This window comes from Leucopleurus acutus (genome assembly GCF_964270905.1).
Source record: "Leucopleurus acutus genome assembly, chromosome: X".
Classification (NCBI taxonomy): domain Eukaryota; kingdom Metazoa; phylum Chordata; class Mammalia; order Artiodactyla; family Delphinidae; genus Leucopleurus; species Leucopleurus acutus.
In genome coordinates this window covers 12,235,869-12,258,812 of record NC_139148.1, presented here as the reverse complement: position 1 = coordinate 12,258,812, position 22,944 = coordinate 12,235,869, and the positions used below count along the sequence as shown (strand labels likewise).

At 35.9% G+C, this 22,944-nt stretch overlaps 1 protein-coding gene across 2 annotated transcripts in view; it reads left to right on the top strand.

Annotated features, from left to right (window-relative positions):
- AP1S2 (adaptor related protein complex 1 subunit sigma 2) overlaps positions 1-22,465 on the top strand; it is a 28,798-nt gene extending 6,333 nt beyond the window's left edge. Inside the window, exons 3-5 of one of the 2 annotated variants that reach the window (XM_082865283.1) lie at positions 2,828-2,936; positions 3,477-3,614; positions 20,931-22,465. In XM_082865283.1, coding sequence (XP_082721409.1) covers positions 2,828-2,936; positions 3,477-3,614; positions 20,931-20,978 — 295 coding nt within the window. In that variant the 3' untranslated portion in view covers positions 20,979-22,465. Of the gene's footprint in view, positions 1-2,827; positions 2,937-3,476; positions 3,615-16,737; positions 16,901-20,930 lie in introns of those variants that run through there. The other variant, XM_082865284.1, reaches the window with a different exon arrangement.
- Positions 22,466-22,944: the final 479 nt, after the last annotated feature.

Genomic DNA, 22,944 nt, shown 5'->3' with positions numbered 1-22,944 from the left:
TACTCAATTAAGCCTGAGTCTCCTGTAAATGCAAATAATAACGGTATCTCTCTGGAAGGGTTTTTTTGAGGATTAAAATGGTAAATTATGCCAAGGCCTTAGGTAACATTTAGTGCCTTACTCGGAGTGAGGACTCAGTAAATGTTACCTGTTATTATGCTTCTGTTTCTTTCTTCCTTAAGCCTTCTGGAAAGAGGTGCCTTCTTATCATCCTGATAACTGGATGCTCACCTACAGTGAAGAATTCATTTAATTTGATATTAAAGTAATATTTCCGAATGACTCGTATAATCTAGGACCTTTGACTAGTGTTTAAATGCTGTTTACTTATAAGTAAAAAGCGGTACTGTGGATAAGGAGCAAGGATGGTGTAAGCATTAGATTGCTTAACAGTAGCATTGAAGAAATCTTGAAATTTAAAAAACAAATTAAATTTACCTGACGTTGCCTATTAGTAAATTCTTTCTAATGGAATTATTTAGCACTCTGTTCATAGCAGCTAGTTATGTCTGGTTTTTATCTACCATTTTTAATGTCAGCCCCTTTAATCTTTAGTTTTCTTAATTCAGAGAATCTTATGTGTCAATTGTATCACTTTTCCCAAATTTAAGACTATTTGAGGAGCATGGGTTAGGGAGGATGGAAGGTTGGAATATCCCATTGCCTTTTAAAGCAATAAACAAAACATAGGATAGTGCTGGGAAAGATAGGAAGCGCTTTGTTAGTAAGGTTGGAGGTGGTGCCTGTTATGTCCTTCATGATAATAAATGAACGTGTGTGAATGCCTTCTCTCTAAGACTGCAGGGGACCCTTTTTTTTTTTTCCGGTACGCGGGCCTCTCACTGTTGTGGCCTCTCCCGTTGCAGAGCACAGGCTCCGGACGCGCACGCTCAGCAGCGTGTCCCCTGCATCGGCAGGCGGACTCTCAACCACTGCGCCACCAGGGAAGCCCCAAACCACCATTTAAAATAACTTAGTGAAGGACTTACCTGGTGGCACAGTGGTTAAGAATCCGCCTGCCAATGGAGGAGACACGGGTTCGAGCCCTGGTCTGGGAAGATCCCATATGCCACGGAGCAACTAAGCCCGTGTGCCACAACTACAGAGCCTGCGCTCTAGAGCCCGCGAGCCACAACTACTGAGCCTGCGTGCTGCAACTACTGAAGCCCGTGCGCCTAGAGCCCGTGCTCCGCAATAAGAGAAACCACTGCAATGAGAAGCCTGCGCACCGCAACGAAGAGTAGCCCCCTCCCCTTTCACCCCAACTAAAGAAAGCCCACGCATAGCAACGAAGACCCAACACAGCCAAAATAAATTAATAAAGAAATAAATTTATTTTTAAAAATAAATAAAATAACTTAGTGAATGTAGAAATCAGGTAGAATGGACGTGGCAAAAAGTGTATGTGTATGACAAGGGAGTCAGTGTGGTAGAGTGGAAAAGGCCTGGAGTTAAGGTATGAAGATCAGATTTCTTGTCACAGTACAACCACTTGGCAGGCCCTTGTACTCTTGGGCCTCTTTTTTTTCCTTCCGTAATCAAGGATGCTGCTGCTTACTGTTGGAAAAATCAAATAAGAGGAAATGTTTTTAATAATATTGAAATTAATAGTGTTATGAAAATACTCATACTGAAGTTATTCTCATACTGAAGAGCAGGAATTCCTTGAATTTCAAAACTGAGATTGTGTGTGTATGTGTTTGTATGTTATTTTACATTAATGCTATGAGCAGTAATTTCCCATTGTGTTTTCTAAAAATCACTTAAATGCTCCTCTGTGAAAATTACAATGGCAACTGAGACTTGTTTAGAATGTCTTAGGTTTTCATTTTGTTTCTTTTCAAAAGCCTTAAATACATTTAAACCATTTGAAAATACTCTTTGAACCCTCCTCAAAGGACTTGGTTAGGTCATCCTTCCTTATGTATGCCTCAAGGTTGTGTTAATAACTTTTGGCTTCCTTGGATCAAGTATAACCTAGTCCCATGTGCTAGAATCCTAGTTTGGAGAATATGAGTTTTCCAACCTTATTATACCTTCTTCAAGGGTAAATAACCCGAGCTTTAATTTAACAGGGTAGAACTTGGAAATTTTGAGGACATGTCTCAGTTTCCCCTGTTCTCTTTTTCTGACTTCTATGATTACTTGGAACTGTTGTTTTTTTCTTGAGGTTTATTCCATAATCCTATAAAACTCCTTTAAAAATAATTCTGTGCTGTTAGAAGTCAAGATAGTAGTTACCTTTGGGGGTGGGAGGCTGTGACCAGGAGAGATTAGAGGGGCTTCAGGGGTTCAGTAATAATTCTGTTTCTTGGTGCAGGTGCTGGTACACAAGTATGTTCACTTTGAAACTCATCAGGCTGTACATTTATGACTTGTGTTCTGCTCTGTGTGTATATTACACTTCAGTAAAATGTTCCAGAACATTGACTTAACGTTGACGGCATCTTCAATAAGTCCTTCAGTTGGAGAGTTTATTTTCTTCCCTGTTTACTTGTGGTTTGAAATAGGCAACAGTGCACTTTGTTTTAAGTAAACTTGAGAACAACCTGGGTCAGTTGTGTTTTAGAATATTCTAGAAAGGAACCTGAATGGAAGAAGAGCAAAATAAGTAACTCTTTCTTTTTTTTTTTTTTGCTTGCCTGTACTTTTCAAAATTTCTTTTTGTACATTTATTACTTTTATAGTCTAGGAGAAAAATAATCTACTGTTGTAAAGAGGAAATAAACTGTATAAGCATGACATATTTCACAATAGGATATGAAAATGTATTTTAGAAAACATGATTATAGGGTAAATTTTTTTCTACATCTGTTTTTTGTTACAGATATGCCAGTCTGTATTTTTGCTGTGCTATTGAGGATCAGGACAATGAACTAATTACCCTGGAAATAATTCATCGTTATGTGGAATTACTTGACAAGTATTTTGGCAGTGTGAGTAGTATTTTGTTTTAGGAAATTGAATGCCATAGTGCTTTTTTTTTTTAACCTTTTCTGTAACAAGTTTATTATTTGATTATCTTGGGGATTCTGACTATTTGATAGTAACTGTGGGAGAGGGAAGGAATGACTATTTCTTGTCAGTGTGCCTAGTGAGTTAACTGCCAGAATTGCTTGACCCCACAGACCTACTCATTTAATTATGCTGCTGAGAACAAGGTTTAAAATAGTGAAATAGAAAGGGGTCCAACTGCAAAGATTAATATACTGGAAGTGCTTAGTATAGAATTTAGATTTGGTTAGCAGTTACAATCATATTACCCAGAAATATGTATTTCAAAAGATCAGTCTTTATGAGTAGAAAATTATTAAGTTGCCCATGTTAGGAGCTTGCAGAGTCTGGTCTTCCTTAGCTTGTAGGCATTAAGATTGATTCCCTATGGTCAGATTTTACTGACTACCTGATAGTAGGTAAGTATCTTTTACTTTCTTCGGTTTTATTTATTTATTTATTTATTTATTTTTGCTTTTCAGGTGTGTGAACTTGATATCATCTTTAATTTTGAGAAGGCTTATTTTATTTTGGATGAGTTTCTTTTGGGAGGAGAAGTTCAGGAAACATCCAAGAAAAATGTCCTTAAAGCAATTGAGCAGGCTGATCTACTACAGGAGGTAAGCTACTCAGAGTTCTCTTGACTGGACACTAGCATGTTTTGCTCTTGCTAGGGAAGTCTCAGTCATCTTCCCGCATTCTTACAGTTTCAGAAATTACTCTGAAGCATGCTTGGCATGTAGTGTCCATGTGCAGTTTATTGATTGGAATATGTGTCAGCCACATCGACTCAGTTATCTGTGGATGGATTGTTTACTTTGGAGATGATCTGGAGATGGCCCATTTTGGGACCCCAAAACACCAGAGTCCAAACATTTAGAGGATGGACTACTTTAAGATGGGAAAAGTAACAGTAATTTGAGAACTCTCTGTCCATTGTTCTGAATTACTTAAGATAAGCCCTTTTCTCACTAGTGTGTACAATGAGGAGTTGACTGTGAGATTATGGCATTTTCATTCCAAGTTGGTTCATATTTTCACCTCATGTCCATTAAGTGCAAATGTAGCCAAGCAAATGATAGTGTTATAATTATACTTTTTGTAGAATCCTCTAGTTTTGTGTTAGCAAAACTAACTAAAAAGTATTTCTACTTCTCTATGCTTTTCTTAAATAACAAACCATGTTCTGTTAAACAGCTACATTCTTGTCTTGCCTTGATATCACAAGAACCATTGATAAAACCCCTTTCCCTTTCTAACTTCCACAGTTGTCTTGGGTTAATTGTATATTTGATGCTTCTGTACCTTCAATTTCTGAAGTTAAAAATTTCGTAGATAAGGCTACCTTTTCCTAAAAACTTAATGATACATTAATTCAGGTACCTAGTTGAATTATGCTTTAGTCATAATTGTGGTTTTATTCAAATAGAAAGTTTATAGCATGAGGAGAAGAAACTAGTCAATATAAAAAAATTAATTTTTTCATTATGGTAATTGTCTTTTTTATTATTAAAGGAAGCTTTAAATCAGAGTAAATCTTTTTCTTCATTATAACTTCTTTTTTTTTTTTTTTTTTTTTTTTGCGGTACGCGGGCCTCTCACTGTTGTGGCCTCACCCGTTGCGGAGCACAGGCTCCGGACGCGCAGGCTCAGCGGCCATGGCTCACGGGCCCAGCCGCTCCGCGGCATGTGGGATCTTCCCGGACCGGGGCACGAACCCGTGTCCCCTGCATCGGCAGGCAGACTCTCAACCACTGCGCCACCAGGGAAGCCCCCATTATAACTTCTTAACTGTTGGCCTCAGTCAGGAGAGTGGGGAGCTCTCGGTAATCCCTCTGCATCAGTCACTGACTAGGTCAGTTGTGGGGATTGTTTGAAGTTGGGATGACATCATCTGGAACATTCATAAGTTAAATATGAGACAATGCTTTGTACATTTAATTATCTTGAGTTACCAAAACAGGGGTTAAGGTGCCTGCACAAGTGAAGTATTTTGTTGACAGCCCTAATGGCATCTGCTGTTCAGTAGTGAAATGAGCACAGCCCTTTTTCCATGTGTGTATGGTTTGCCACAGTTGTTTATTAATTGATTGTATACATGTCATTCGAAGATTTTCTTTTTAAATGTCAGATGTGCCGACTACAAGTTCATATTCTACTGTTGTAAAATTGCTTTAAAGTTAGCACCTCCTTATTTTGCTGTTCACTAACCAGACTTTTCTAAAAATTAGGTCAAGACCAGGGTCAGAAATTGGGAATTTTTCTTTCTTTTTTTTTTTTGGCCGTGCCTTGCAGCATGTGGGATCTTAGTTCCCTGACCAGGGATCAAACCCATGTCCCCTGCATTGAAAGCGCAGGGTCTTAACCCCTGGATTGCCAGTGCAGTCTGGGAGTTTTTCATATTTGTTCCTTCCCTTGATCACTTTTATATTTCATTATTATGGAACTATATTCGGTTCTATCAGATCCTGGTCCAAGTTCTTTGTCATTTCCTGATTAATTACGTATGCCTTGAAACATTTCTAAAGTTGTTGAAGTTCAGCTTTTAATTTTAATATTTTTTTCTGGAGAGTAATGTTTAGGGCATTGACGTCTCTTGTGTCTGGATTGTTTTTTAAACCCTACTGGGAAATCGCTATACACTTTACAATATGACAAATATGCTAAGTTTACTTTATAGCATGTATTGAGTAATATACTAGAGGATCCAGAAGTTATTACAGGTACATGTTTGTTTGTAAATGTGTACATGTGTGTGTATCTCCCCTATAAAAGTATTTTAATAAGAAGTAATGTCTCTTTTTTTGAAGTAGTATTTTTATATCTCTAATTGGGAAAAGTAGGAATGGAGAGAGAAGCATAGGATGTCCTTAGTTCCATGGAAACTTCTCCTTACCCCATCTCACCCTAGTTTAAAAAAAAAAAAACCTGACTACTGTTAATTACAGTTCCTTGTCTTTAGAAGTGAGCTTTGGCCCTATTTCTCATCTGTGACTACATTGTTTTGTACATAAACCAAATTGATACTATATTAAGACATTTTCTATTCAATGGTCCAGGTGAACCATCTTTCTTAATTTAGCCATTCAGGTCTTGAGGAGGCAGAACGTGGCTGGTCCATTCTGAATTTAGAGTGAGGTTAAGGCCTTTATGAAACCAAGCTAAAGTCTGTATGGGGCAGTTAAGCTTCATTCAGGTTATTCTGTTCAGGTTAACTTGTTTATTCAGGTTATTCACCAATACTGTCATAAGAAATCCAGGATGATAAGATGTTTGTTTCCTACAATAGAGTCATTTATATGTTGATACATGATACAAGTTTACATCTCTGGGAGAGTATTTGAATATTATGTTCATAAAATAGGTGATAGAATAAGATGAGAAAAAGCATTCTACAAACTGCTGAAAAAGATTTGTCTGGGCACCATGATAGCAAAAAAGAACTATGATGATAGCTAATGCTTATTGAGCAGTTAGATGTGAGGCATCCTATGCTAATCATCAGGATTTCCTGAGAAGGTCACAAGAGCCTTTTGTTTTTGTTTTTGTTTTTTTGTGGTACGCGGGCCTCTCACTGTTGTGGCCTCTCCCGTTGCGGAGCACAGGCTCCGGACGCGCAGGCTCAGCGGCCATGGCTCACGGGCCCAGCCGCTCCGCGGCATGTGGGACTGGAACACGAACCCGTGTCCCCTGCATCGGCAGGCAGACTCTCAACCACTGCGCCACCAGGGAAGCCCCCACGAGGAGCCTTTTTAACCAAAGAAGAAACAGAGGCTCTAGAGGCTCGGTGAAGTTCCAATAACTGGTCCTAGGTAGCAGTTGGCAAAACCAGGATTGTAAACCCAGATCTGCTAGACTCCAGAGCTGTATGAAATCTTAACCACTGTGCTCTGTCCGTCCCAACCCCCATTTGTGTATTTTCTTGGTATGTTTTAAACATTCTGTTTTAGACACCAACTGCTGTATGTCTCAGTAATATAGTAAAGAAATTCATAATTCTCCTGGAGGTTTCTCTATGTTGAACAAAGTAGGTTTCCTAAGACTGATGCTATCCTTTACTTTTTAGACTGGAAATTTTCATTGTCCAAGTTATCAATAGTTGGAATTTATTAATTGGATATATAGATATAAATAGTATTTTTCAAATCATTTCTTGTTGGATTTATCAAAATGCCTAGATCTATAGTAGCTTTTTTGGTCTTATAATTTAGGGTATAATATTCACTTAGTCTATGTCATGAAATGATTTTGCTTCCAAAATTGTAAATATAGCTGTAAAGACACTTACCTAAATGCAGTCTTAAATTTGTAGAAGTCCTAATTAATTGATTTTAATCTAGTTTTTCATATATTGTGATTTTTTTTTTCTTTTTCTATTTAGTGTCAGGTCTTTTACTTGAATTGATTTTTTTCTAAACACCAAAGATGACTTTGAATTTATATTGAAAATATCTGTTGGCTTAGAGATATATGCAAAGCACAAAATAATTTTGGTTTTAATCCTTTTTTAATCTGTGAAATACACATTTCTATCCTTAAGAATGTTATTTTCTTTAGAAAAATTTCTTTAAAATGTCCTTTTTACTCAATTTGTGTAAATGTCATATAGTTTGTTTAGGTAGTCCTTCATTTTATAGGCAAACAGGGTTAGAAAGTCAGTGCATAAAGTAGATTTTCTATTAGCATTTTATAGTCAGTAATGAGAACATAACATAAATGTGTATCTGAATAATAATTACTAAAATATCAGATATTATGATTAAATAATAAAGATGTCTTATTTTACTTAATTACTTGGTAAGGAAGGGTTACAATTTTGATATTTCTAGACCAAACTCTATGTTAATTCCTTTTGGTATTCTGTTGTATTAGATTTGGGGGTAAAGCCCAGAATAATTGGTCTGTTATCCAATTTTTAACGTTTGACCGTTGGAATTTAAAACATATTTTCTTAACATGCCACTCGTACTTAACTTGATTCTTAAATTATTAAAGTGCAACATGCTGAGATTACTAAATTGACATTTTTTATTTGCAATACTTGGAACATTTTCCCCAGCACCAATTAAATACCTATTTTAAGCTAGATTTTTTTGGAGGGAGGGCATGGGGTAGCAGTACAGTTGGATTTATTTTATAAACATTACATATAATGACAAAGGAAATAATAGAGTGCATTTTCTTTGTGAAGTCAGGCACTTACCAGTTTTTCTCTGCTCCTTAATTTTATAGAGCCAGAATGAAGAATGGGGAGGTTTGTCTGAGGATATCTTATGATAAAGAGCAGTCTAAGGCTTTAGTCCCTTTGACCCCCACCTTACTTATTGGTAACTACTAAATTTACCATTTTCGTGGCATGGATAAAATGGGGTGTTATGCCAAAACTGTTGCACGTGAGATGATTTCAAGTCCTTGCTTGATCTGTGAAGATCAAATAGTTAAATACTGAGTGTTGGGCTTTAACCCTCAGCGGTAGATGCATGATGGTGTTGATCAGCGCTTTGAGATGTGTCAACCTTTTTTTTTATACTAACAGCATCATTTTCAAATTCGTGGGGGTTTTCCTTTTGAGCTTTGTGTGCTGTTGGTATTGTTTCTCACTAAAGTAATCTGAGAAATGAAAAATAAATGAGGTACCAAAAGCAAGCATTACACTCATGAATTTGCTTCTACTTCAAGGTGGTCCACTTTATGAATAGATTTATTGGATTTACAGTTGTTAATTTGCCTCATCTAGAAAGTGGTGCTCTATGGAGAATTAGTGCTGCTAAAATTGATTTGTTTTAGTGCTGGGCCTGCATGATACATCTTAGTACTATACAACATCTTTGTGGAAGTAGTAATTAATAAATCTCTTGGACTGCATAAAAATGGAAAGGTAAGAATCTTAAGAGAAAAAGTGATTTCTTTAAAAATGAATCTTTTGTAACTTAAAAGTATTTTAAGTAAGTAAGTACTTATTGAAGTATTTAATAACATGCCTTTTAATAAGTGGGTTTTTTTAAATTAAAATCTTGCTAATTAAGAATATTTGGGCTTTGGGCAAGGTAGTCAAACTCAAGAATAAAGAATATCTTAACATTGTTTTAAAACAGATGCTTTAAAATATATACAGTAATATAACAGCAAAAAGCATTTTGATAAAAATCCTCTTAGGATTGGCTTTAATAAGACAAGCTCCTGTAATTCCTTTGTAATTACCACTGTTTGTTTGTATTAAAACCTTTAAGCCTAAACCTTCTTCTTTTCAATTGGGTAAAAGTTAACAAGGCTATATATATAATCTTTTACGCCAGCATATTTTAACTTTTTTTTTTTTTTTTTTTTTTTTTTTCGGTACGCGGGCCTCTCACTGCTGTGGCCTCTCCCGTTGCGGAGCACAGGCTCCAGACTCACAGGCTCAGCGGCCATGGCTCACGGGCCCAGCCGCTCCGCGGCTTGTGGGATCTTCCCGGACCGGGGCACGAACCCGTGTCCCCTGCATCGGCAGGCAGACTCTCAACCACTGCGCCACCAGGGAAGCCCTATTTTATCTTTTTATGAGTAAACTTGATTGGGGTCTGCTAGAACAAATTCTGGATAAGTGAGATTTAGTTACATTAATGCTTGAAATAGAAAATACAGAAGGGTAGATACAGAGAAAACAGAAGGTGGAACAAACCTTGCCTTTCACTTTGCATTTAATAAGAAACAATTTGGCCAATGCCCTTGGTCACTGGTTTTTAGGTTGTAATCATTTTGCTGTATGTTTGTTTTTTGAACTCTTTTTCTTTGTTTGCTTTTCAGAATTTTGAGGATTTCCCCCTTGCTGTTTCATTTTAATTCATTTTGAGTCCACTGTTGCTACTCTGGTCTGTTTGTAATAATGAAAAGTTGGAATAACTTAAAATATTCAGTAACTATAAATGTGATTTTCAAAAGTATTTGACAAGAAGCCACAGTAATAAATGCAATTTTATATCACAATAGTTACATAAACCAAAAAATTTTTTGGTTAAATAATATATACTTACTTATATTTCTTATTTTATAGTCTCATGTTTTCTATTCTATTCTTTTTTTCAATGCTGGTCCTGATCCACTAAGTTGATTGCATGAGCCCTAGGATTGGGACCTGCACAGGGACCTGCAAAGATCATATTCCTAGCTGCTGGTGGTGGTTTTATGTGTTTATTTATTTATTTATTGAAGTAAGTTGACGTGATTTTTTTCTTTAAAAAGTACTTCCTGAAAAATTGCAGGGTTTGAGTTCTTTTTTCCCCTATTGAGATATTCTTTTTTCTTTTATTGTTTCCTCTGCTGTCTTTTTTTTTTTTTAATAAAAATTCCCATTATAGGAAAATTAACACATACAGGCAAGCACACGAGAACATAATTTTACCCACCAGCCAGAGACAATTTATTCTGGTTCTCAACTAGGGTTGGGGGTGGGGAAGTTGTGCCTCCTCAGGGGACATTGGGCAATGTCTGAACACATTTTTGATTGTCACTGCTAGCCGTGAGGCGCTACTGGCATCTAGTAGGTAAAGATCAAGGATGCACTGTTACAGAACCAGCAGTGCCCATAACGGCCCTCTCAGAATAAGAAATTATCCGGCCTCAAGTGTCAACAGTGCCAAGGTCCAGAAACCCTGGTTTAATTTAACATCATGTAATATATAAAATTTTCATTTATAGATTCCATTTACATTTATGGACTGCTACATCTTTTCAATATAATGTATAGTCCAGATTATACATGACTGGCTGAATCAAAAGTAGAAGGGGAAAAAAACCCCTAAAAATTGTGAAAGAAGGAGAAATGTGCTCAAGTAAATGGCTATAAAAATCACCTCTGCGATCCACCAAAATTACTTTTACTTGATAACCAGAGATAGCCTGTAGCAAAACTTATGGGATGTCACTATATAATTTAATTTCCTCAACAACAACCAAATCTGTTAACATCTATTAAGGTAATTGAGTTTTTGCCTGAAAACAGAATTGAGCATACCCTGCGGGCAGTTAGAACACTTGAATTTTCTGCTGATTTCCCTATCCACCTTAGGGATTTGATAATTCCTTAAGAGAGGAATAGTTTAAATGACCAGAATTTACATATATAGACTTATGTTGTACCTGTAGACATTTTTGTTGTTTTTCTTTTATACCCTATTAGCGTTAAAGAATTTACTTAGTAAAGATATTTAGAGTTTGAATATTTGAAATTCAGTGATTCCAAGAAATCTTTTCTATTTTGAAAATCCTGATTAAGTTTAGGGCATTTCAAGTTATGATCCTAATGGAAGAACAGGGCAAATACAATACAACTACCCTAAAATGTGCTTAAAACTATTTCTTTATAGTTTAAAGTTATATTAGCTAGGTTAATTATTCTGCTTTATTAAAAAAGTACAATTAACTGCCAGAGAAAGTAATTTCTCTTTACTATTTTATCACTAACGGGTTTTAGAGCAGGGTTTTAGGAAATGTAGTTAAGTTTTCCTCATTATTATTTTTAAGACAAATGTAATAGAAGTAGACCAACAGCACAACAGAATAAGACAGCAGGAGATATGAATAAGTAATCCACAGATGAAAGAAAAAACACATGGTCCTTTGACTAAGGGAATGTAAATTAAAATATCAGTTAGCTTTTTTTTTTTGGTTTCTTGGATTGGCAAAGAATAATTGTTTGCTTCTTATGAACGCATAAATTTGTATTCCATTTTGAAGGATTAGTTTAGTGATATCTATTAACAGTTAAATGTGTACACCTTTGCCCCATTAGTTATACTGGAAGGAATTTTATCCAACAGAAATATACAAATGCAGCAAGACACATGCTCAGTATAATATTGAGCCATTGGAACCTAACCAAATGTCCATCAATGGGAAATAGGTTAAGAAAATTACAGTACAACCATACATGAAACTGTTAACCTGGCTTTGAAAGAAATGAGATCAATTTCTATGTAATGATATGGAAAGATACGCATCAAGTAAGAAAAGATCTAGGAGCAGGACATTAACAGTATTACCTCTGAAGATATTTGAGGTCCCTCCCTCCTGTTTTCTAGAAGTGTAAAACATGTACTTTAAGTATAATTTTTTTTAATTTATAAATTTTTTAAAAAGACAAAATGCTGCTCTGTGAATGGAAGACTACATTGTGTTGTTCCTTTAGTTGAAACTAGAGTAGAATTTGCTAAAAAGGAAGTTTCAGCAGGTAAAGTGAAGCACTTATGTTCTTTTGGCCATTTTAACACTAACCATCTGGAACAACCATATTGCTCTTGCCACATTGCTAACTTAATGTAATAAAATCGCTCGATTTTCCTAGTGCCTCACAAGTGCTTTTGTAATAAGACACCGTAAGCCCTTTCATCTAAAAGGTACCTTATAAAGTGCTCTCATTTCTTCTCTTTTTATTCATTGCTAAAAAGAGATCTTAGTGCATTTGGATACTCTGCAGCCCTTTGGTCTTTAGCTCAAGGATTAGAGTTCCAGAGTTGAGAATAAGGACTTTGCCACAGTATTCAGTGAGGGGCAATAAAAAGGACCATTGTATTCTAGAACATGAAGGACAAAGGATACAGTTCAAGGAATAAGTGAAGCCCCTTCAAGAAAAACTGAAGTAGAGCAGTAACTACAAATTACACTTTCTTATATATATTTTTAATTAAATGTACATTATTTCTCTTTGACTACATAGTGTACCAGAAAGAAAAATCAGGACACTAGGTTTTCAGTTTTGGATCCAATACCACTAGTTTATTTAAGCACTTCTCATTTCAACAAGACTTAAGCCTTCAGATAATTACTTGCTTACCAGTTTTCATTATAGTTTATCAGATCATTTTACTTTTGAGTCATTGGCCTAGTATAGTGAATATCTGGGAATTTTTAAGGTAATGAGGTTTGTCTTAGGAACGTAGGTGGTTTTGAGAACAGGTGTAACTTAATTCCTTTCTGCTGTGTTTGTTGTCCTATACTTCCCACTACATCTGGTCCTTTTTGTAGGGGATTAAGAAAAAGATTATTCTTAGTATGGAGGAAAGTTGAACATGCATGTATACTGAGAAGAGGAGCTAATGGAGAGAGCGATGAAAAACAGGAATGGAATAATGGGAAAAGTATATGCGGAGGGTGAATAGGAATGGAATCAAAAGCATTGGTCTTGAGTAAGGTGAGTCTTCTCCCTCCTCTGTTTTGAGGAGATGAACGGGTTAAAGATGTAAATTTTTTTCTTTTTCCTCATGAGTTGGATGAGTTGAGAAACTACATCTAGAGGAGAGCTGCAGGGACTGAGGAGAAAGAAGAGGTAGATAACTTGAGGAAAATGTTGAGGGTTTGGAATAGGTTTGCCCAGGATTAAAGGCCCATTTCAGACTGAAAATAGTAAATATCTAATCTTTATTTAAAAAAATAGGTCACCAAAGAATCTGTACTAAGGGCACTTGTGGTTTATGTTTGTGTAATACAACTTGGTTAAATTTTTTTTCTCACTATTTTCATTCTGGTCTTTATTCCCACACAATCTAAATCACTGACATTTCAGTGTATTAAACTCAGTTTGCTAGGTAATAGAAGACAGTAGGTCTAATTCTGCACAGGACTATAAATATAAAGTCTGTGTATTGTAACAGACTTCATTCTCACCCTCCCCAATTCTTAATTAATATAATTATTACATGACTCATAAAATGTACTGGTGGTAAGAAGGCCCAGAATACTGGAGTTATATTTAATCCACTATAATGTTTTCCTCGTATATAAGAGAAAAAATAACTTGGTTAATTATGGGCATATCTGTCATTTAGCTAAAAATCAGCCTTAAATGCTCATTAAGGCATTTATTTATAGCACAACTTTCTCAGCCCCTAGCAGTTTAAACTGGGCAAGTACTTAAAACGTGTTATAGCAACTTAAAAGTGGTTAAAAGAATACATTTATTTTTTTTAATTTAAAAAAAAATTATTTTTTACTTTTGGCTGTGTTGGGTCTTTGCTGCGCACGGGCTTTCTCTAGATGCGACGAGCGGGGGCTCTCTTTGTTGCGGTGCGCGGGCTTCTCATTGCCGGTGGCTTCTCTCATTGCGGAGCACGGGCTCTAGGTGCGTGGGCTTCAGTAGTTGTGGCTCGCGGGCTCAGTAGTTGTGGCTCACGGGCTCTAGAGCTCAGGCTCAGTAGTTGTGGCGCACGGGCTTAGTTGCTCTGCGGCATGTGGAATCTTCCCGGACCAGGGCTTGAACCTGTGTCCCCTGCATTGACAGGCGGATTCTTAACCACTGCGCTACCAGGGAAGCCCAATACACTTATTTTTGTGGGTTTTAGAGTTTGTTTTCTTCTTGAAGAATGTTTTTCCGGTGAGGAGGTTTTTGCCCTTTGAAGAGTATTCTTCTCAATTGACTGGATGATAATTTCTTAAGTACAGTAATATGGATCACTGTTATAAAGAATAGTTTGGCTTTATCAACTCTTTTCTTTCCTAAAGGGTAGTAAAGGTCTGTCAGAAATGCCTGGGGGGCTTCCCTGGTGGCGCAGTGGTTAAGAGTCCGCTTGCTGAAGCAGGAGACACGGGTTCGTGCCCTGGTCCGGGAAGATCCCACATGCCGCGGAGCGGCTGGGCCCGTGAGCCATGGCCACTGAGCCTGCACGTTTGGAGCCTGTGCTCCGCGATGGGAGAGGCCACAACAGTGGGAGGCCCGCATACGGGGCGGGGTGGGGGGGGCAGTCAGGGTTGAGAATTGCTTCTATAGAATTGTTCTCTTTCATAGTTAAGTCTCCTCTGGGGAGGAACCGCTGTGTACTCAGCCCTATTTGAGAAACTACCTTTTTCTTTTCTTTTAATTGTTGGTTTTTACATGGTGTGATATAAAATTAAGAGAGAGGGCTTCCCTGGTGGTGCAGTGGTCGACAGTCTGCCTGCTGATGCAGGGGACACGGGTTCGTGTCCCAGTCCCACATGCCACGGAGCGGCTGGGCCCGTGAGCCATGGCCGCTGAGCCTGCGCGTCCGGAGCCTGTGCTCCAAAATGGGAGAGGCCACAGCAGTGAGAGACCCGCGTACTGCAAAAAAATAAATAAATAAAATTAAGAGAGAAAACAAAAAGATGAAAAGCTGTAATATAAAAGCTCAAAGTACTGGTATTATTTAGGTGAAAAGTTCTTTGATAGACAAATTTTTCTTGTTCTCTGTCCAGAAAACGGAACATGTATCACAGCAAGAGTTTCATTGGGTGTAAGAAAGCATAGTAGAATATGTGCTGGAGTACTTACATGTATCAAAATGTAGTAGGATATATAAATTCCGTTTGTAATTATAATTTTGTCAAGTTCGTTGTTTATAGTTTAGCATTACCTGAAAAGTTTAATTACATTAAATCCCAAGGGATAGTCCCAATTATTTCATTTAACTGATATTTTCATAGGGAATTTTGCTCTGATAATGATCTATCATTGGGGCTTATAATTTATATTTTTTACACAGAGAATATTGAAATAGGTTCAGAGTTCATTGACCAAAATACTATTATTAATACCATTGATACCGAAATCGAATTCCCTCATGAAAATGAAGCATTTAGGGGTTCAATTTATTATTAGTATTATTTTAGCTTGCTGCTTCATTCCACAATATTCTGAGTGGGAGAAAAAAAGCAATTATATCTTTAAACTGTTTAGGAATTATCTGAGGATTAAAATTTAACTGGCTTTTTTCCTCACTTTTGTATTTAATGGTTATTATTTAAGTATAAGGTATCTGTTACATATTTTATTGAAACAGTTTACATGAGTTTGTAGCCTAATATTTCAAAGTGCCAAGTTGAATAAATATTAAATTGAGGATATCTTAAAAGCACTCAAATAAGCAGTTTTAAACTTTTTTGAGTCACAAGCCTTTTGGAGGGGTATAATCGCTTTGAGAGTCTGATGGGCCATGGGCCCTCTTCTCAGGAAAATCTGTACCTAATTTTGTCTCTAGTTTCAGGGAGGTTTTGGAGTCCCTAGACATTCATCTCTTCTGTGCACTCTAGGGTCAGTTTAAAACCTCACCTCAGGTTACCTTGTTGATGTGAGAAACATCCTTTTAGGTACATTTATAGAGAGAAGGCATAGACATTTAACACATCTATTTGGAGAGTCCTTTAAAATCTTTCTCCAGGATTATTTTAAAAGTAATATCCTTAGTCGCAAGGGTATAGTCTTGGGAATTTTTTTTTTAAGCTAAGCAAACCATTGAAAACCTCTATTGCTACCAAATGGGTGACTACTTTTCTCCTTTTTTCTTGGGAAAGATTTTCCTTTAGGATCTGTAAAAGTTCATGGTCATTCTAGGATGTAATGATTTTCATTAAGGGATTAAATTCCTTTGCTTCGTGTGGTAAAATCCTGATGAACTTGAACACTGGTGGGAGGGAGTATTCTAACTGGATTTTGAGTTAACTCAGTATTTACCAGATGACTTATACTGAAAAATCTTTTCAGAGTATTTTTAGTAAATACAGTGCTTTCGGATTTTGTAGGACATATAGGTCATCATATAGATTATCATTATATACAGTAAAATTATAAAAGATGAATCTGAACTCCTGGGCTTTGTTTAGAAGTTAAATATTCATCCATGAACCAAAATTCTAAAAACAAACAAATTCTAAGTTTCAATTAAAATTTCTTTACTGTGCACTAAACATTCTAGAAATCTGATTGTGTCTATGTCAGTTTGTATACTGTGTGTAAGAATATATGCATTTCTTTTGTAGCCACGTCATGAATATTTTAATGTCCCTGTGTACTAAATGACTACTCATCATCGTGTATGCAGAATTTCACAGAGGAAATAGAGAGCTGATATGCTCATGAAAGAAAATACCCTCAGCTTGGTGACTGATTATCTTGTATAATAATAATAGAACATTTCAGAACCATTACCTTTATAATTGTAATAATTTTCCTGTTTTCATCCTCTTTTCTGTTTTATTTTCATTCGATATGTGATCTTGATATAGCTTTTCCTGCTTGCAGCTGGTTTAATTTCTTCTTGAAAAAATATGACCTATGACCATTTTGAGTAGTGCTTCATCTTAAACACATACATGTCATCATTTATGAACCATCTGTGATTAATCGTGTAAGAGGAATACCTAGCAATTGTTAAAATGTTTACCAAAGAAAACATAGCTGAAATGCTAGGGCAGAATAAGCAATGCATAATATAGTGTGGTTTCATCTTCAAATGTTGGTGGGGGGCGGGGGGAGCTATATTTAGGGTGATTATATTATAGTCTATATGAGCAAACGTTTTCTAATGTATCACATAAAAGTGTATTTGGAAATAATACAAGAAAGTAAAATCTACTCTTATATAATATTTAAGGTAAAACATTCAGTTTCTAAGAAATTTATAATGCCACATTTATTGAATCACATTTGTGCTATACGGTATCAAACAGTCCCTTTAAGAACTATTAGAAAGCTGTATCAGAAAAGTCTCTTCTGCAATATCTGTTGTTCAATAGTAAGTAATCCTTTCAAAGTATTAATACCTGCTTTATTTTATATAGTTAAGATTCTAATATTGCTTAAATACTAATATTTTACTAGTTATGGTTTTATAATTGTCTGCATTTACTTAATGATTTGTTAAATATGGTTTTATATTTCTGAATATGAAAACCTTTAATATTGATCATTTTTGTGTATATTTTTAATAAAACATGCAACATATATTATTATAAAGGGGAAATTACCAAATAATTCATTGTTTATGTCTAGAGAGTTTAAAGCCCGAGTTAAGTAACCTATCATTAAACAATACATTCAAAAGATGCTCAAACTGATTTACCATTGAAAGAAGACCTGTGAAAATGTGTATAAGGGAGGTATGCAGATCAGTTGTTTCCATTCTTACCATTCTCACTGTACCACATGACATTTGAAGCAACCTGGGTGGGCGGTCAAATGAGAAATTTAGCATTATATACATTGATAGCATTGGGAAACATTGGTCTTTTCGTTTCCATTTTTTTCCTCTATCCCTCCCCCAGCCCTGCAACATGTCATTCATGTGGTTTTAATGCTGCATAAATATGCATTGTCTCATGCCTGTTTGCTTTGGATGCTGTGTGCCCAGCTGTAACAAGATGTTGCTTCTTTTGTTATTTGTATACAGCTGCTTGCTTTAAACTAGTAGATTCTGAAATACCTTTCCTTGCATGTCTAAAATAAAAGTATTGCATGTACTTTGTCTCATGTGAATGACTTTTTTCTTCTCCATCCTTTTGATAAATAATATATTTCATATTTTAATTTTTCCAGGTAATTTTTTTAAATTGTCTTCTAAAAATAACAAAATTTACTAGTTTAACCATTTTTAAGTGTACAGTTCAGCAGTGTTCAGTATGTTCACATTGTTGTGCAACAGATCTCCAGAAGTTTTTTATCTTGCAAAACTGAAACTCTACCCATTATAGACAACTATTCCCCACTTCCCCTCCCCTCAGCCCTTGGTAACCAACCACCTTTCTACTTTCTGTTTCTATGGATATTACTAATTCAGATAATAGTTTTTCTAGGTAATTTTGAGCTACAATTTCAGTGTGAACATGTGAAAATTAATTTTATATTATAAATACAACTGATTAAAAAACTCTAATATACTCTTTGTATAAGTCTCAAAGGAAGAAAATGTGTAAATGATTCTTTGAAGTTAGGCCTTTCAGAAAGGACAGATACTTTAAATAATGCATATTTGAGAAGTAACGTGGTTCTCTTCAAGAAATGCTGTATAAGATTGCAAGCAGTGAACACATAGGGGAAGTCTGACCAGCTCCAGGGAATAGGATAGGGGGACATTTTTACATGGATAAGCTAAGAATGTTAACTATAGAATTCAATGTAGGCACCCTTTAATAAATACATTAAAGGTTATATGATGTTTTAAAAATTATTTAACATTAAATGGAAATGATTCTTTTTAAATTGTCCCCTTTATTTAATACGTATGTGATTCAGATGTCAGTCTTGCAGTGTATTTAATGTTTAAGGCTAAACATTATTATAAATGAAAGAGATTGGCTTACATCATTCTTGGGAGTGTTGCATCACTTCCATTAAACTTTCTTTTAAAGCTATATCATGAAAACTCTGAGACATACAAATAGAATAGTATAAGGAACTGTCATGTACACATCACTCAGCTCCAACAACCATCAACTCAATGCTAGTTTCATAAATCACCACCCCACCCTGCCTTTTTTTTCCACCCCACCTTTTTTGCCTATTTTACAGCAAGCCCTAGACATCCTACCATTTCATCTTTACTACTTAAGTACGTATCCCTAAGAGATGAGTACCACACCCCCCAAAATTAATAGTAATTCCTAATGTCTTATTCCTGGTTGGGTTTTTTTTCCTAATTGTCTGAAAAATGCATTTTTATAATCGGTTTGTAAGAGCCAGATTCCAAACAAGGCTCACACTTTATCTGGTCTCTTTAAGTCTCTCTTAATCTTTAACAACTCCTCTGCTTTTACCCTCCTTTGCCTATTTTTGTTAAACTGAGTCCCCTATGCTGTAGAATTTCCTCCATTCTGTATCTGGCAGATTATAATGGTGATGTTTAACTTGTTTTCTTATCCTCCATGTATATTTAGGTCTGTAGCCTGGTTAGGTTGAGGTTCAATTTGGAGGCGGGGAGGGGGGCAAGAATACTTCATAAAAAATAGCCTTTTTTCACCAAAGCTGACTTTTACCCATTTTTCATTAATACACAAACATACTAAAAGGTCATCATATGAACTTTATATAGAGAGCTGGTTTATAGTAAGGCTAAATACCTTCATTTAGATTTCAGTTGAGTAATGTATCAGCTAACATTTTTTGAGCACTTTCTGTGAATCAGGCACTAAGCCTTATCTCCCTTAATCTCTACATATGAAGGTAAGTACTATGATCCTTGTTTTCATAGTATAAGGAATAAGGAAACAGACCAAAGAGTTTAAATAATTAACTTAAGATTATTTCATGTAGTGCTTTACATACAATTAAATCTAATGTATGGATTTATGGTTTAATTAATTTTTCTTTTCCTTGTTTTGTGCTGTACCACAATTAGGATGCAAAAGTAAGTTATTTGGGTACAAAAATTGTTTTCCTCTGTTAAAATCTAGTATGCCTTTTAATTACAAACTTGTTGTTAGTAATACCTGAAATTTGACCTACTTGATCCTTTTTTATTTTGTGCCGTGCAAAATTAGACACTTGGGAAAAACTTTTAATTTTTTTCTAGTATGCCTACTTTGTTTAGTCTTCTTTTGACATTTAAAAATGAGTATTGGTTGTTCCATAGAACAAAAGGCACTTTTGTCCCAGATCCCAGAGCACTCTTTCTGTATGTTACTTCCACTGAAACCATTGGTTGCTCTGGGGAGGTCTGGGAAGGTGAGTTTCTGCAGCCTTGCTGCTGGGGACATTTAAGTCCAAAACTGAGTAAAAACTCAGAGAAGAATAAATACATATGACTTGAAAAAAGAGCAGGGAAAACAAAATATGTGAAGAATGGGGAGAACTCAGGGGGGGTTCCCTGGTCTTTATTTAGGGGAGGTTTTGAATTTTAACACTAAGGCAACTTACCTTTCCTGTAGAAATGTCGGGTAGCTGTGGGTTTGCACTGCGTTTGCAGTGGGCTTGACTGCTTTTTGTGTTACAGCAATGGAGCCCAGCACAATTGGTAGGTAGTCAGTAGGTATTTAATGCATGCTGAAAATATCCTCCTGTGGTCTCTGATGTTTGGGGCAAAAGTCGCTAAATAAGCACTGGCTCTCCATAGAAGTGCCCATACTGCTGAACTGCTTGCGTTCAGCTTCTCTGAAACTTGCACGCCCTTCCGTGTCAATTTCACATTCTCAAGCCTCCCCGGATCTGCTTACCAGAGTCTCACATTTTCCCTCCACAGGAAGCTGAAACCCCACGTAGCGTTCTTGAAGAAATTGGACTGACATAACTCTCCTCCCCTGTTGATGACTTCTTGTGGCATTTCACACACTGTAGATGGTCACTGCCTTCATGTCCGTGTTAGCTAATGGTGTAAGATGACGTCTTGTCAGTATTACTGTTCTGCTAAGCTGCTTCATTCAGGCCTACACAATCTTTTTTTAAAGGGAACTTTGGTTAATCAAGTGATAACAAGGGACTTAAATATGAATTAGAATGAATGCAGGAAAAGAAAGGTACTTTTTCTGGCTATTTTAAAGTTTATAGGTCTGTTTCTCTTGAATAGATTATTATCATTACCTTGATTATGTGTATCTATGAATATGACACAGTCAGGCAATATACATTTATTAATTACTGTCTTTGGCAAAAAAGTTAAATTATGTGAAACCTGGTTTTATGAAACCAAAGACTAGTTCATTTTATTATATATGCGAATAAAGGGAATTGACATGTCACATATCAAATGAATAAAAATTTCACTCTATGTTGAAACTTTAGAAAAAAACAAATGTATACCAAAGACCCTTATTAGAAACTAAACACCTTAAAACAAAGGGAATACGCAAAAGACTAATGGAATGATGCTGTTTTACACTAAAAATTATTTCTTAGGCATTCCAGACCTGGGACGAGGAACAGAGATCAGCTGTTTCATAATAGTAAGCACGTTATTTTTAAGGCCAAGGAACATTTGACTCCTGAGATAAGTTTCTTGTTGTCATAATCATTTAGTCACTTAGTTGTATTCTTTTTGATGCCCCCAAAATAAAATGGAAATGTTGACTTACCAGGGATTCTTAATAACAGTATGTTACGGAAAATGTTTTACTCCCTTCACAAAGTGTTGCATAAGTCATTGTTTAACGCAGGAATATTCCTTCGGGTGCTTGTTACAGCCAAATTTATTTTACTCCCCTATTGCTTCCCTCCACTTAGAAGTGCAGCAAACTTTAGGGCAGCTTCCTTCCCTTCTATGGCACTGCCTAGTTATTGGAAGTCATAAATATAAAAACAGATACCACCTCTCATATGAAAGTGTGAGTTGAATGAGGTAAAATGGCACTAGTGGGCTCTATATTTTTTAAGGATATACAGTTGTTTCAATGTCACTTTTATACATACTTCTATGTATGTAAACATGTCTTCACAGTTTACACTTTCATTTTATCTGCTGGGCTGGATTAAGCTTTGTTGTGATTGTGACCAGTATTCAGGCCACGTGAGCACGTCTTATCACATCGCCAATTAGTTGTAATAAATGTTCAATGTACACCACTGTCGTGTGTTTTTATCTGTCTCTTTCCAAAAGTTTGTCAAATTATGAAGAGCTGCTGAAGGAAGAATTTAAAGAAAAAATTTTTTGAGTAAAATGTTGAAAATTCACCCACATTTGAATGTGGTGGTGGTTAAAAGCACACACAAGATAAATGGCGGAAGACTTAAGGAGTCTTCATGTACTTCAAGCTCATTAAAAAATAATGTGGAGTCCATGCTACTGAGAGCTTATCTACACATATATTTTCAATCAATAAATACTGCTTTTAAAACCTTGATGCAGTTGACTTTCTCTTTCTGAATGAGCAACTCAGATCACTCCAGGTAATAAGAGGTATTCCAAATCAACTGGAGTCCACACACACACACACACACACACTAACTGGAGGTGCTAGCACACTTGCTGAAATGGACGGGTATGTGCCAAGTACTGCCTAGTATGAGTAGCAAATCAAAATTTTGGTTATCATGATAGTTAAGGGACTGCCTATTAACTACAGATAGGAAATGTTACATACAAAATTGTGGATTTTTTTTTAAGTATACTCGTTGATTTCTAGAAAAAATAGGAAAACAATGAAATGAGGATATTTAAGATAAAGGAAACAACTACCATCAAACGAATTTGCTAGTCTGCTAAAAATAGATATGTGTGCAATTAAAAGAAAAGGATACGTGTAGATTTAAAGAGGCTCCAA